Source organism: Ambystoma mexicanum, chromosome 9 (genome assembly GCF_040938575.1).
Source record: "Ambystoma mexicanum isolate Mex_15411 chromosome 9, UKY_AmexF1_1, whole genome shotgun sequence".
NCBI lineage: Eukaryota > Metazoa > Chordata > Amphibia > Caudata > Ambystomatidae > Ambystoma > Ambystoma mexicanum.
The window spans coordinates 595,732,420-595,748,842 of NC_090931.1; the positions used below are offsets into that span (position 1 = coordinate 595,732,420).

General features: G+C 46.0%; 1 protein-coding gene across 1 annotated transcript in view; it reads left to right on the forward strand.

The window, feature by feature from the left end:
* Positions 1–10,347: 10,347 nt before the first annotated feature.
* LOC138488333 (uncharacterized) overlaps positions 10,348–16,423 on the forward strand; it is a 478,649-nt gene continuing 472,573 nt past the window's right edge. Inside the window, exon 1 of the mRNA XM_069615227.1 lies at positions 10,348–10,468. Within this exon, the coding sequence (XP_069471328.1) occupies positions 10,414–10,468 (55 nt within the window). The 5' untranslated portion in view covers positions 10,348–10,413. The remainder of the gene's footprint in view (positions 10,469–16,423) is intronic.

Genomic DNA, 16,423 nt, shown 5'->3' on the forward strand with positions numbered 1-16,423 from the left:
ATATATATTTACCTGAGACTGTTGTTTACCTATGAAAACACAAATTCAACTTGGATAACATTGGAATAACTCACGTGCATCCCTGAACACTTTCCTGCCCGCTGCACCACCCCGAGCCTAGTAGCGACCCTCATTCCGGCAGGGGAGAATTCCTCTACTAACCTACCTGTTTGTTATTTTTTCTTGCCATTGTTTGATGAGTTTTGACATTCTAAAGCATTCCATATTCATTGTGGGGTAAGTTGTTCTGGTTAGTCAATACTCACTTCGCTATTACTACCAGTGTAGGACTAGAGAGTTAATACTAGTTTCCTTGATTTCCATAGGCTCAAATATCCTATGCCCAAGCTATCCTAAAAACAGGTATATAGCGTATATTTAGGGTTATACTGCCTTTTCTGTCTCTGTATTAACCTGTTGTCTTTTTATTACAGCATTGGTTTGGGGGTGTGGGTGTTCCCCGCTCTTTTGGGTAATCAACACCTCTGTCTGTAGAATTATTCAAACAGCAGAGGGGTGTATTACAAAGAAGAAGTTCCTCAGGTTGAGGAGGCCTGGATCTGGGTAAATCCCTCATGAGATTTTATACCAGCTTTGGCTGAATAGCTGTATTCCTGAGTGGGTCCCTCCTGTCATTCGACTTGAGGTATTCTGAGCAATGCCCTGGCCTGTTCTGCTTGGTGGTGAGTAACACAGGGAGACCATAGTGGACAAAAGGAATGACCCTCACGCACCTCTGTGCACGCCACCATGATGCGGCAAGGCCAACAAGTGGAACTGAATAACTGATTGTTCAACTTCCATCCATAGAACCCTACTGGCCCCAGTGTGCCAAGATATCAGGTGTGAGATGATAGCCGCAATAACATAGTACTGCAAGATTGGGAGAACCGAGCCCCCAACATATTTGTTAGTGTGCATGGTTTGCTTCACAACCTGGGGCCAGATAAACTTCATAATGCTCCCATGTAATGACTGAAGGGAGGAACATGGAACCAACACCGGGAGAGCAAGAGCGTGATACAAAAGCCTAGGAAGAATGTTTTCACTGCCGCAGTGAGGCCAAGCCAGAAGATGTCCCGTCCCATCCAACTCATGCGGTCTGAGCAAAGGTTCTTGAAGAGAGGCTGAAAGTAGACCCGGTTTAGGTCGCCTTGACGTGGTGTCAACTTGAATCCCAGATAATCCAGAGAGCTATCAATCCAATGAAAAGGGAATCACTGCCAAACCTCAGACAGAGTTTGAACAGATTCTGAGCATGTCAGTCCCACAGATTTATCATAATTAATAAGGTAGCCCGAAACTTGTTCAAACAGAGAAAGTGTGGCCATAAGGGCTGGGAGCAAAAAGAGAGAGCAAGACATAGTAAATAAGACCGCATCAGCATAGAGAGTCACCTTGTATTCAGCCACATCTATAGTTACGCCACCAATATTCGGATTGGACCGAACACGGTCGGCCAGAGTCTCCCTGACCAAGGCGAATATCAAAGGAGACAGCCCTGTCGCATGCTCCTAGTGATCGATATGGGTCATGAATAGTTACCATTAAGACAGATCATAGTTTTCAAAGAGTTGTAGCAGGCCATGACCAGCCCCATAAAATTAGGGACACATCCAAATGCATTTAGGGTCCCGAGGATGAACCCCCAGTCCACCCTAACAAATGCCTTATTGGCGCCCAGTGCCAGCATTGATGTCAGGGTCACATTCCGCTGAGCAACCTCCAATACATTAATAACGCATCGAATATTGTCATGTGTACTTCTGCCGACTATAAACCCCATCTGGTCTGGGTGGACAAAAGAGGGGAGTGCTTCCATCAATCTAGAAGCCCATATTTTGGAGTAAATCTTTGCATCCGTATTGCGAGGGGACAGTAGGAGCCGCAATGAGTAGCATCCTTGCCAGGCTTCCGAATGAGTGTCAACGGAGATTCTACCATGGACCTGGACATTGTGCTGGAATCAGGGTGTCATGCCTGCGCCATGGGCGCATACATTGGCGATCAATATGGACAAATTGTTATTCATTTATCTACAGAAAACTCTTGGATCAACCGCTATTCACTATTTGGACTTTATTTCCCATTTGCAAGACTTTGGTGCTTTTTTATTTTTCCCAGAAAACTACACTTACCATAATGCACTTGGCTATAACCATCTATTCCTGGCTATTCCTATTTTTCTTCATCAGAACTACAATCCCCAGAAGCCCTAGGGATTTGCTCTGCTTCCACCAGCTCAGGAACAGAGAGGGAGGTGGCCGATTGTCTGCAGGTGTGCTGAGCCAGGTGCAACCAATTAGCCTACCTCTGTGCTGGGCTGGGCAGTATAAAGGCTGCTGCATGCGAGAGCTCACTCTCTTGCATTGAGAGTCCTTCCGGCACTTTTTTGCTTCGAGCTACAAACTTTGTATGCTGTTTCCTGATTTCACCAGCTCTTTGTTCCAGTGCCCTGGTGGGCTCCTGCCTTGCAGTCTGCTACATCCTGCTGCCTACAGCCCTAGCCTTTTGGGCTCCCTGCCTCAGCCCTGCTCCTCTGGGCGTCCTGCCTTGCAGTCTGCTACTCCCTGCTGCCTACAGCCCTAGCCTTTTGGGATCCCTGCCTCAGCCCTGCTCTTCCAGGCTCCTGCCTTGCAGCTGATCACGCTCTGCTGCCTTCCAGCCTCCGCCCTTGCCCTGCCGGGCTCTCTACATTGCAGCCGATCACGCTCTGCTGCCTTCCAGCCTCCGCCCTTGCCTTGCCGGGCTCTCTACATTGCAGCTGATCACGTTCTGCTGCTTTCCAGCCTCAGCCCTTGTCCTCTGGGCTCCCTGCTCTGCAGCCTGCCTCACTCCGGCTGCCTACAGCCCTTGTCCTCTGGGCTCCCTGCTCTGCAGCCTGCCTCACTCCGGCTGCCTACAGCCCTTGTCCTCTGGGCTCCCTGCCCTGCAGCCTGCCTCACTCCGGCTGCCTACAGCCCTTTTCCTCTGGGCTCCCTGCTCTGCAGCCTGCCTCACTCCGGCTGCCTACAGCCCTTGTCCTCTGGGCTCCCTACTTTGCAGCTTATCACGCTCCGCTGCCTACTACCTACCTTTTTCCGCTGGGTTCTCGGCCTAGCAGCCCTCTACAGTCCTCTGCAACCTTCTACGGTCAGCGGCCCTGCCCCTCAGGGCTCACTCCTTGCTGCTCGGCCCTTCTGGGTTCCTTGCCGTGCAGCTTGCTTTACTCTGCTGCCCTAAGCCCTTTCCCTGTGGGCTCTCTACCTTACAGCCCTGCTCCTGTGGGCTTGCTCATTGCTTTCCTGCTCCTCTGAGCTCTCAACCTTGTTCCTTACTGTCCTCTGCTATCCAATCCTGTTACACGACTTTCCCTTCATTTCCTTCTGCTAGTTTGCTATCAACCTCCTTTTCCTGGATTTGTCTGTAAGTATCTTCTCTTGTACTGTTTGTAGACCCTTTTGTACAGAGCTTGTCTGTTGGTTCCCATCAGTCAACCTCTGCCCCTTCCCTTGTCTCGTTTCTACATTACAGACACTCATAGCTGCTGTTCCAAGCCATGAGCAAACAGCGTGGGCCTCTGTTATAGCAAACTGTGCAGAAGGCTAGAGTATTTCTTAAGGTTCGTGGAATACTCTTTTCCTATATCTGCATACACCCCAAGAGGGAATTCATTCTGTGCCTTTTTCCTTGCTACTCTTGCCTACTCTTCGTTCTCTTTCCTTTCTGCTGTGTGTGTACTTATCTGTCCACTTTATTTTGGCACAACCACCCAAACCCTTTCTGGGTGTCCTGTGCCATTCTTAATAGAGTGCCATCCCTGACACAGGGAAAGAATTAAAAAGGGTCGTCAAGGGGCACCGGAGCCGAGATTTACAAGTTTTATAAAATGCTGGAGTAAAACCATCGCTAATAGCACCATGGTCCATGCCGATAACTTACGACTCCAACATGGCAGAATGGGGAATTACCGCCCATTCCGAGGTTGGCGGGCGGTAATTCCCCATGCAGCCATGGCCCTTCCCCATTCCCATTTTTGCCCCATAGGGCTCAATGGAAATAGGGAAGGCGCTAAGTACGGTGCCGCAAATTGCGGCACCTTACTTAGCACCAAGGTACCTTTGCGGGTTGGTTTTTAACGCCTGCAAAAAGCAGGCGTTAAAGTCTCCAACCCGCAAAGCGACCTCGAAATCAGGCGTTAAGGGTTTAACGGCACCGCCACCTTTTACGGCGCCGTTAAACCCTTAACGCCAGGGTCGTAATGAGGGCCAATGTCAGAGAAGCAGTGCATGGAAGGGGGTAAGTGAACTGGAGCGAGCCAGTGGGCTGCTGGAAGTGCCAGTGCATTGCAGTAGTTGTTAGAGCATAGCAGAGAATGCGAGTGCACTAGGGTGTACTAGGGCCAGTGTGGTGAATCCAGAGTGAGTACTTTCCTATGAGTGTAATTACGGAATCCGTGTTTTGCAGCGAGGGTCAGTCTAGTGCAGTGTGCGCGTCAGAGTCCTGCAAAGAAAGATAAGATGGTGCCAGTGTTGTAACGAGTCCGCCATGGTGAAATGGGGAAATACCGCCCCATTCCAAGATTGGCGGGGCGGTATTTCCCCATTTCACCATGGCTCTTCCCCATTCCCATTTTCGCCCCATAGGGCTCAATGGCACTGGGGAAGGCGCTAAGTATGGTACGGCAAATTGCGGTACCGTAATTAGCACCGGGGTCGCTTTGCGCCACCCTACTTTAACGGCTTGTAAAACCAGCCGTTAAGGTCCGGTCCAGCAAAGGGACCTCGTAATCAGGCGTTAAGGGTTTAACGGCGCCGACACCTTTTACGGCGCCGTTAAACCCTTAACGCCAGGGTCGTAATGAGGCCCATTGTGCTGGAGTAAATGTCAGTGAATTGTTGTGAAGGTTAGCAGTAATTGCCAATACATTGTAGGGAGTGTGAGTGTATTCCTCCAAATGGCAGTGCGCTGTGGCAAGCACGTTGTGGCACTGCAGAAAGTGCTACCACATTCTCTGTTAGCCTATCACACTGATTTGTTTTTATTGCATCGTGTGTCTGGGCGCCGCAGTGATTGTCGGTGTGTTGCTGGGAATGTTGTATTGCTATGAACGTCAGCAGCATTTGCCACTACATTGCAGTGATTACCGGTAAATTGCAGTGAATTTCAGCACTGCTTAAATGCACATTGTAGGGCTGCCAGTGTTTTGAAGTGAGGGGGCTGGTGTAGTACAGGGGTGCTCATGTTCGTCCAGTTCGTAAATTGTACGGAAGGGATCTTTTGTCTGCACTTAGGTGCAAACAGGGCCCCTCTGTGTAATGTTGGTCATTAGCACTACAAAGTGCAAAAGGTAGGTGTAAAAAGCTGGCAAAATCTCCTTTAGGCCACCCCTTTGACCATCGCAGTGCAAAGCGAGTAAATAGGCAGCATTTGTACTGAAATCCTATGGGATCCATAGGAATCCATTGGTGTTACCCCAATATGAAAATACTATGCTGGTGTTGGTGTAAAACCAAGTGGTTTGTGGAGGGGGACAGGGAGGCGGATTATTATTTTCAGGTGTCATTTACATCTTTTATAAAAACGGGGAGTTAAAGTAAAGAGTAAAGGCGTTTTGCCCGTTTTTAAAAGTAGACCATTGAACACAGGGCACCCAAGTGCTAACGTTGGGGGTCCCCTGCGAAAGTAAGCTTTTTGTAGGACGAGTCTGTGGGTCTGATTCTAAGCTTCATGTAAAAGAAGAAACATGTCATTTTGTGTTGGAACATCCCTTTTCTGATTTGTTTAACGTTATGTGCCTATATTTAAATAGATACAGAATATGCAGCAAATTAGATCCATCACGGACACTTTTCTTATTTTACATGGCGCTCACAATCAGGCCCTGATAGCATTTCTGTGAATATTGATGTACTTCCGTGAGTTCATGGTTTCAGAGTAAATGGAAAGTATTATTGTGGATGTTGTTGTAATGTAATGAATGCTGGCAGCGGTTGTCAGTACACTGCAGGGAGCTTTAGTGTTTTACAGTGGCTGCCACTGTACTAAAGCGATTGTACTTTGCAGTGCATCGCAGAGCACAACATTGAGTATCAGTATAGGACAGTGAGGGTCGAGGATGTATTGCAGCGAGTGAGTGACTGCTGTCAGTGCATTCATTTGAGTGTTAGGGTATTGGAAGGAAAGCCAGTATAAAGGACTGCAGCGACTACCAGTGGATTTCAGATAGTGTCAGTGGGGGTCATTACGACCTTGGAGGTACCCATGCCACAATTTGCGCCATGGTTACCCCCTTACCGGGTACCGGGTCCAGGTTCCTCGAATGAGGAATTACTGGGCCATTCCAACCTTGGATGAGCCGGTAATTTCTCATTCAAGGATCCCGGACCCGGTACATCACCATTCCCATTTGCGCCCCCATAGGGCTCAATGGGAATGGGGAGGGAGCTAACAACGGGCCCATTAATAACGGGCCCGTTGTTAGCTCCCTGGTCTGCTACCGGGACCCGCTTTACCAGGCGTCCTTTGCATGTCCCGCAAGAAGACTCGTAATGGGGCGGTAAGGGGTTGACGGCTCCGGCGCCGTTAGCCCCTTACCGCCAAGGTCGTAATGGCTCCCAGTGTCTTGCAGTGGGAGCTAGTGAAATGCAACAGGGGATATCAGTGTATTGCACTAATCGTTAGTGTTTCAGTGACGATCAGTGGGCTGAATGAGTCCAAGAGTGTTTCTGAATCCAGGGCCATTTTAAGCATTTTTGGGGCCCTCGGCACAGACATCTTTGGGGAACCCCTCTACCAAACGGAAGGAATGAAGTGATCACGAATAAGTGGTGACCTCAACCCCTGGTCGCGATCACAAACCATATGATCATATGCTGCCCGCAGCATTCAAAATAAGCAAGTTTAAGACCCTTATCTTCTGCATTCCTGCTCTAATCAGAATGATAAACAAGTAGCATTTGAAGGCCAACATTAGCAGTCTACATAGAGGTTACTTCTGTTCTCATATATACAGGATATTTTTTTATCAATAGCATCCAGGAAGGTGTGCAGCCTGTAGCATTAATGCAGGACTGCATCTAAAAGGTGCATGTAACGCAGAATAGACAGATAACTCACATTACCTGCCTCACAGAATGCAAAAGTGCTCAAGCATGGATAGAGGAGACCAATTGGAAAGAAGGGCAAAGCTACACACACCATAGAATGGTTAGTGGATGCAGATTAGAAGCTACCAGGAAGGTATCCAGACAGACTGAGATTTGAAGTAGGCCTGTGGTGTGCAATATATGGATGCTCACTATTATAGTGGAAGCAACACTCTAGCCAGTGAGACCATGAATGAGGCTTTTTTGAGGAGCATATCCTGAGAAGGAAATCACTCTGAAGGGCTGACAATTCTGAAAGGTTTAGGGACTGGCAATTTTGAGAGACTAGCCAATACAAGATTAAATGAGATGCCCAGGATCACACAATGCTAAAGGGGTGAAGCTGGGATTTTTGCCAACTCTGCAATTTCTGCATTTGAACACTTTCTTTTCCAGTTCTAACCATGAACTAAAATAATCTCATTTTATAAAACAGACTTGGAAAGTACACAAATCACATTACCAAACAGGACCATTTTTAAAAACAAAATATTACAGAAGGGTGTTACGCAAAACAGGAATGATCCTAGCTTCATTCTCTACATCATCAAGGGAAGTATATACGTACCAGCATACCAATCGGTGTGATTTAACAGATGTAATTTGAGTTTGTCTTTTGTATTTTAAAGCTTTAAATACTTCCAAAACACTGGCTTGTGAAATTGTCATATATAAACGTGCAGAAAAACCTTTGACTTTTACAAAAAAGCAAACCGGTTTCCATTTCAAAGGAGCAGACCCTAAAATATGCTTGCCAGAGGCCTGCAACGTCTGGTCCGTACTCTTCTGTCTACCACCCCTTCCACTCAAATGGCCTACATAAGAAGAAAGATCAAGTAAAGGCGGTGGTCGAAGTTGGCAGGAGCTGTTGGAAGCACTGCTCCTTTAATATGTTTAATTAAGATTTACGGTTCCTATACTTTTATATTAAAAAGAAACCATTCCGGTTTAGTTTTAAAATAAAAGTGTAGGAAGAAGTTGAAACTTGCCGTGCAGTGCAGTGAACGTTCCCTTAAATAGCAGGTCCTTTTGTCAGGGGGTTTGTATTGTGCAGGGACTTGGTGATGGGGTTTGTGGGGTGTGGGGACAGGCCAACAGGGAACATAGTTCCATTACTTATTTTCATACACTTCGGCCACTGGTAATGGTCTAAACGATGCCACCAGCATGCGAGAAGGGAAACCTCACAGAAGACAGCACAGCAATGTAAGAGATATTATATGATTTGACCAGGATAACTGTATTGTCTGCTGGCAAAGCCAGGATACAATCATGAACCCTTTGGTTCCGCAGTCTTGAATTTGGATACTTAGTCACCTCTGGACTAACACTTTATGCTCATCATTGGAGGTGCCTGCCTAGGGTTTACAACCCAGATCTGAAAAAAACAATTTCTAGACCTTCCCCGTACAGCTATGTTAGTTTTTATAGCAACCCCTATCTGGTGCAGGTACGTTGCTGATAATATCACCTGTTGTGTTACAAAACCAAGTACGTTTGCAGGCAGGTTGATAAACCTCAGAAATAGTGAAGGGCCAGCCAGCCTTGCTGGAATGTGCTATTCTAATCTTGCATATGAACTCATATCTCCACACTGAGTGCTAAACACACTGGGATAACATCTGAACCATTTGTGTCACTCAATGTATCAATATGCATTTCAACTTTGGCTATTGCACATGGTCAATATAATTCCCACAGGAAGGAAAGAATGCTAAAGGAGTTTTGCTGTAAGGAGCACACAAACTATGTATACCACAGTGAACACAGAAAGCATTACATGATGAATTGATCAAGGCAGAATGTACCTGTCAAAACAGACAGGAAAAAGGTTAAGAGCCTCAGCACCACGCCATAAAATATCCCGAATTGTGGTATTTAAGTCTGGTCAACAATGGAATCTCACTTCTTTAGATCATGCCGCCTTTTAGGCCCCCCCCCTTCAACGTGGGGGCCAGGGCAAGTGCCCTTTTTGCACTCCCATAAAAACGTCTCTGGGCCCGATTCATGGAAACATGCGCAGAAATCCCACAAGGTCTGCGTGCCGAGAAGGACACTGCACGAGCCGGCGCGCAGAATAAAAAATGCGCGCCCTGCATATCATGGAATTGATTGCGCAATGTAACCGTATTCTCAAGTCGTGGCCAGAACGCCCCGGCACGCCCACTCACAAAGCATAAAGAGCCAGATCAGCTACCTTTGCGCGCTCCCCTGGACGCGAATACACGCACCCTTAAAACTGTACGGGGGTTCCCCCGCAAGCAGACCTGCATCTCGGGGTCCCTGCGCAGGGTCCTCAGTACTTTTTCCCGGCACCCCGACAACCTGTGTATGAAAAATCATAACTCGGTCTAAACTCGGTAAATCTGCGTGCAAACCCCCGTAAACCGTTCCTGCACCCCGCTCTACTGCTTACGCGCACCCTAAGTTACATCGGAACCCCAGTTGAGTACACGCACCCGAAATCCGACATGTAACCCCACCTCCATTCTGCAAATCATACGCACAAGTGTACTTAAGCCTGCCTTCGGGTGGCGGATCGTATGAAGTACTTGCATGGCCATTTACCGGCCGAGAGGTTGCGCGATCGAATCCATATGTCTCGTGTTGTGCAATTGTAGGTGTGCGAGGGACTGCCTGCAGGATGTCCCTCGGAAACGCCCACTTTTTCACAAGTTATTCCACATTTTTGGTGTTCTGACCCTTCCCAGCCCTATGCACAAGCCATACCCATGCTCTGTGTGGAGTCTCGCACAAGGCCCTCGACGGCTCGTACAGATGTGCCGAGCCAGCACGAACTCCATGCAAGTCCAGGAAAAGTTCTGCGCATTCGATTCCATGAATCGACTAAAGCGGATTTGCGCGCAGTTGCACGCGCAAGTACCCTATTTTCCGGGCAAATAATTCAATGAATTGGGCCCCCTGTCTGTATCAGTACATTGCAGCGAAGGTCAGTAGATTTCAGGGAGGGCCAGAGTACTGAATAGAGGACCACTGCGGTGAAGACTTGGAGAGCGCGCAGTGGCGGCATTAGCAGGACAGGCTTACAAATCGAACAGGCACTGCCGCACCATGGACTTGCTAACTACTTAGAACTTTGATTACGCATTTTCTGCAAGTAAGTGTGAAACACATTCGCTAACATTTCCCCTTGAAGGAAGTGGGCTGGCGATAGCGCAGAAAATACACAGGCGGGGAAGTGCAGGTCAAACAGGGGAGAGCTCAACGTTTGGAAGAAGGCAGCTGTGGCTTGAGAGCATTGCACACAGAGTGCACGCACTGCAGCATGGCTACCTGGCAGCTCATATGTCATGGACTCCTGGTACTGACCTTGGTTTCGGGTAAGTGCTCAAAGCCTATTAGGGCCGTGTTTCTATGGACAGCAGAGAGGTGGAGGTTGGAGGGTGAGGTTGTGTAACCCATTACAGCGCCAAGAGACCACGCAAAAGGGAAGATGTGTGCCCTATAAATGCCCTGTAAAATGTAATAACGGAACTTGACTTTATGCATTTCTGTTTCGCATGGCCTGGGAGGCAAACAAGGTTATCATAGAAAGCTACTACACTTCAAAAGGGTCATAGGACCACACTTTCCATGACAATTCTTTTGGAATGACTAAGAAAAAAAGTACCATGATTACCTGCATGAAGGCCCTTAAAAAGTCATTCCAATCCTTATTTATATGAACATAAATTAGGGGTTCCGCAGTGACAGAGGTACCACAGGGATTGCCAGCGTTACCATTTGTTAGCATACTCTTCGGTACCCCTGGCACTGCTTGGGCAATCGCTACTCCTAGCGGCAGTGCCCACTGACCCATATGCTTCTTGAGTGTCAAAAGGTGTTTTTTTCAAGCCAGCGTGTTTTGCTTTGTGAAACACATGTTGCCCTACATAACTCATTCTGATTTGACACTCAGTGACTGCATTCCTTATTTTCAAATCGATAAATATGGATCCACAAGACTAAGGAATTTATTCTGGAGTGCCAACTGCATCTATTGGGCTTTTGGCATAATTAATCTGAAATGTCACCACTAAACCACCTAACTTAGCACCTATGAAATGATTAGTTTACAGGAACCTGTGTGCGTGTGTGTGCGAGATGTCTATATTTGAAGTTTGGTTGCATGCAGGGCTCCAGATAAGATTTAGAAGTGGGAGTATTTTACTCCCAATTTTTTAAAGTTGGGAGTAAAATGATTTTTTTAGAGAGTACACCTGTAAGTCCAATTCCCAATAGGAGTATTTTACGAGCGCGTAAAAATATATTTTAAAGGTAAAACGCAAATGTTTTTGTAATAACTATTTCTTTGCATCTAGTTATTCATACACAGTAATAGATACGTATTTGCTTCTTCCGATCAGGCCCTAATAATAGTCGTTTCTTTCTGAGCTGCAACGTGCACTACTAGTCCAAACATATCCATGGAGCTGTGAGGGTCACAGAAGAGGCACAAGGTCTTACGTGTTTGTTTCCCATTTTTCATTGGCAGTATATTTACTTCCTATTTTTAGGGAGTATTTGCCTATTTTTAGCCAGTAAAAGTGGCCGATATGCCCCTTATCTGTCAGGCTGGTTACATGGAACTTTACAAAAGTCATGTGTGATATTTACTTGGGAATGCTCTACACTGAGAGCGTGTTACACTGTCCATCAGTGTCAGGCTCGCCCATCGGCGCACACTTTTCACGCCACACACTGCCTACCAGTACACATCCAACCTATTGAGGAGAGGGAGTGCTGACTTGATGCTCATTCAAGCCGGCCCTTCTCTGCAAGAACTGCCATGAAAGAGACCATTTTTGCAGTTGATTTTCGTAGAAACTAGGTTTGGCATTGCTATTAAGGCCAGTTCGAGCCATCAAGGTTCTCCCCAAACTAATATATGCAGAAATGGTATCCAGCAGGCCCACTCAACAAGTAAAATGCACGTATTCGTTTTATGTCAAAACATCGCACATTTAAATAAAGAGCAACACAATATCGGCGGGAAAAATAGAGATCCAACTGAAAATACATGTTAAATGTGGACCTTGGAATGTTGCCTGCAAACATTTCTGAAAGAGCAGTTATAGTAGCATCATCATCCCATTTCTTAAGAACAAGCTGAACATGAATTGTGGTAAGAAAACATTCAGTTATGATTTTTCCTTTGCACCCATTCATTTGGTGTTTTATAACGCACTACTTGTAATATGCTGGCTAGTTTGCAGCACAAAGGCAGGCAATAGGGTGGTCAGAGAAGATGAGTGTGGCGGAACAGCAACACACAGGGTAGATACATACATAGAGAGAAAAAACAAACAATCACTGCATAAATGCTGAGCAGGGAAACTAATGCCAGGTCATCATCAGCATGTTATTAGCAAATAGACCTGAAGGAATATAAAGCAAGCATTGGCCATGCCAACAGTTTGGGCTTTTGTGTATGCATAGAAAAGGCACTTGCCAGGCACTGCTATAGTGGTATTGATCGAAAAAAGTGTATTTCGGTGGGACATAGCATACCACAAAAACACAACCATTAACATCACAATAGCCATAAAAACAGTAAACAAATAAAATCATCACATACACTTTAAAACAGAATCAGGGACAATCAAGTCTTAATAAAGGTTCTCTTAATGATGAGGCACGCTTTAGAAATGTTAGAACAGCCCACCCCACCTGAACAGAGTCAACCAGTCACAAATAAGGTAGTGTGGGCTTGTAGCGATGCAGGCCACGGCCCTGCACAACGGGTTTTAAGGTGTGTTCCCTGATTATAGAAAAGTTCAGGCAGGACTGGTCTGTTCTCCCTTTGGGCCAGACTGACATCACAGCTCTCAGGTGTATGCAGTTAAAACGGGCCCTTGAAACAGGAAAGCGTTGAGACGGGTGGTCGGCCCAGCTCAGATATTTTTGAAGCCCCAGAGATGTAATCAGTGAGTGTGATCTGTTGGCAGGCTTCTGGCCAGAAGATGCTGCAGCACACCTGCTCTCACAGAGTTTGCAGCCTTGGATGATAACAGAGCTGATGTATAAAAACAACGGCCTTCCCCTGCATCCGCCAGCAGCGTCCTTACATGCCTGAGCCAGGGAATTTTTGAACAAGGGTCTCTGGGCACCAGATATCTAATTAGTTCTTGAGTCAGGGTAGCTCTGGCGTTTCTCCAGATTCTGAGCCAGTGAATTACCGGTAGGGCCACAACCGAGTCTGCCAAGAACCGACAGCCAAGCTCTTGATGGACTGCAAAATTTGGAGCAGACCCCGGTTGCCCCAGAATGGTCTTGAAAAAGTAATTCTCAGCCACCTGGATGAGCTGCAGCCTGCCAAAACCCCACAACTCCATACCATATCTAGCCACAGACATGGGTTTATCATGGTAGACGTTTTGTAGTGTAATTAACTGACCACTGATGGTAGCAGGTGCAAAATGGTGCAAGTACTTGGGAATCTAATAGCAGTGCCTGGAAAATGCCAAATACTTATACACAAGCTAAAATTGTTTGTTACATGTCTTTATACCTAAACAGACCCTCCAGGATTTTGCGGCATGAAATGGCAAATTTTGCAGCACAAACTTTTATTTATAGCAGCAATTTTGCAGCACAATTTGCATTGACTGGCGGGGGCAAGATTGGTAAATTGCAGGAAAGAGGCTGTGTGCAAGGCTACAAGAGAGCCAGGGTGTCAATATATGTATCTTTTGTACCAAATAAGAAGAGTCATGGATGTCTCTGGGTTGGCAGAACAGTGTTTGTTTTGCCTACATTTTTTGGTTTAATGTGCATCCCTATTTAATAGTTATTAATCATTATCAGTTGTAATGCTGAAAATATTCCCCTTCTAAGTTCCCCAATCCCACAAACACCCACACACCTCTCTCACCCAACACACCTCACACGTCTCACCAATTCCCCATCACAACTTGTATTTTTGAACGTCACGCTCAGTCTTAAGTCACAATTTGCACTCTCTAGTCCCTGCCAAACTCCAAATCATACACCCAACTCAAACCGTAAGCTCCCCAATTCCTCTCACAGTATACAGTCCTTCATTCTTGTGTGCTACTTCTGCACCTTTCATCCTTTCTCCTATTCTATCACACTCTTCCCTCATCATTTCTCCCGATCTGCAGCTTACCTCGCCTTTCCAGCCAACCTCTCTTTGCTTTTGGCCCACTACTACCCCTCAGCCCACGTTCCTTCCACTTTCTGTACCTCCACTCTCTCTCCAATTTCTGGGCCACCTCCCCGTTGCATCCACTCTGCTCTCTTGCCCACTGCTTCCCCCTCTGACCCACTGCTCTCCCTCTGATCTCCCTTTACTTTCTTGCCTACCACGCCACAGCTCACCCTCTCACTCCTTTCTCTCACATATTGTGACCATTGTTCAATTTTTGAAGAAAACTGTAGATTTTGGCCTAAAAATATGGGGCATCTAAAAATAGAGCAGAGGTTGTGCTGTTTTTAGATAACCCATTTTTGGAAATGAGCAGGGCACCTTAATCTCGAAGGTTACATGCGCATTTCCAAGGGGCTGAGCTGAAGCGCAAATGAAGCGCTGGCCAGCCACCTTGAATATGTGTGTGTTGGAAGCGCTCTCCCGACAATTGTCTACAGGCTCACTGTGCATTTCACTGTGACTGGCCCTTAAGGGTCCTGCCACTGTAAAATGCAACCCATAAAAACACATATCTATCCCATTTGGGGAACAGAAATGCTAGTGAGACAGCAGATTTTTTATTTATTTTTTTAAAGTATTGCATGAGTCAGTAGGGTCAGTTAAGACCCGGTAAATCAGTGGCACCCCTCGTGTACATATTTAAAGTGGCCGCATAGGGTGGCATACAATTTCTGCACATTTAAAAGTGCATCTTGCTTGTCAATTTGGGATGAGCTTTTAAATGCGCAGAAACGCCCCCTGATTTAAGCAAAGGGGTGAAAAAGGACATCTGAATGGGTGCATACAAGAAGCGTCCATTCAAATGTCCTTTGTGGATCGGACTGCTCCTTTTTTTTGCTCAAGTGATGAGATGTGCTTGCACATTTCATTTCTTGAGTCCAAAAAAAAAGAGTTGAGAAAAAGGCCCCTTGAGTATATATATATATATATTTTTTTTTGTTGCAAAACGCCAATTTTTGTGGGTGTTTTTGCAAAAATGGCTATTTTTGCGCTTTTTTACAAAAAACGCCATTTTTTGCTGCTTTTTGCTGGATCGTAAAATCGCTATAAAATGGAGGGTCTGCCTAAAACCTTTATATTGAATGACCATACATTGAATATTTTATAACGAAAACTTTGATAGTGAATACACTTTTATATTGGAGGGGTCCCCCGTTAAACCCTTTTTTCCATCCCTAAAAACCACACTGACTGTTTCCCAAAAATATTTAATCCTTTACCCCACCGCCAAATGCATTCAACATAAATGTTTTTGTTCTAAAATATTAGATATATGGGCATTCTATATAAAGGATTTGATATAAACACTGTATACCAAAATTATTGTATTTGCCAATGCTTCTTTTCAACAGGACTTCAGTGAACAACACGCATATTGGTTATAAATAGAGTGGCTGAAGCCAGGCATGGTTAAGACATGTTTATTACACCAGTAGCGTGTTTACAGTTCCAATTAAGTCACTAACTCTCGGAAGACTGCTTTGAAAAAACACTGGTAGGCACTTTGAGTGCAAAGTTTGACAGTAAGTCTTAATTAAAGGGAGCTCAAAGAGTTCCCATGAGGATGTGTTTTGGGCGGCAAGGGGCAGGAACCGGGTGAGAATGGCCATAGGGATTAGTATGACTATGGGCAGGTGATGGGTGGGCAAATACCCAAACAACACCTACAAGCTTTGTGTCACTCCTCATATACCATTTCTCCCTGTATGTACTGTAATGCAATAGGTTCGGCTTATAGGTGGTGATAGGCGCTACCTAATGTCCTGAACTAAAAATCATTAGTGATATCGAGAAGCAAGGTATTAGACTGTCAGAAGTTATAGGAGGCCTTTTCACATTTGTCACAGACTTCAAAGCACAACGTTTGAAGTATATCATGCGTGCATATCATGGGAAAAGGTTTAGTCAGTGGGATTATATGATATGGGCATTTTGGGTCGTGACAACGTCCTCAAGCTGCAGCTGGCACACACCACATCTAACAGGCGAGTACTAGATCTCCCTGCCTGGGCCCCAGCATTTGCGTTGCATAGTGAGTTGGGTCTAACAAGGAGGTTAATAGAGTGTTCGGATTGTAGAATGCCGGTTAACAGAACAAGAAGTCCAGGAAGCTGTGCTGTCAGTT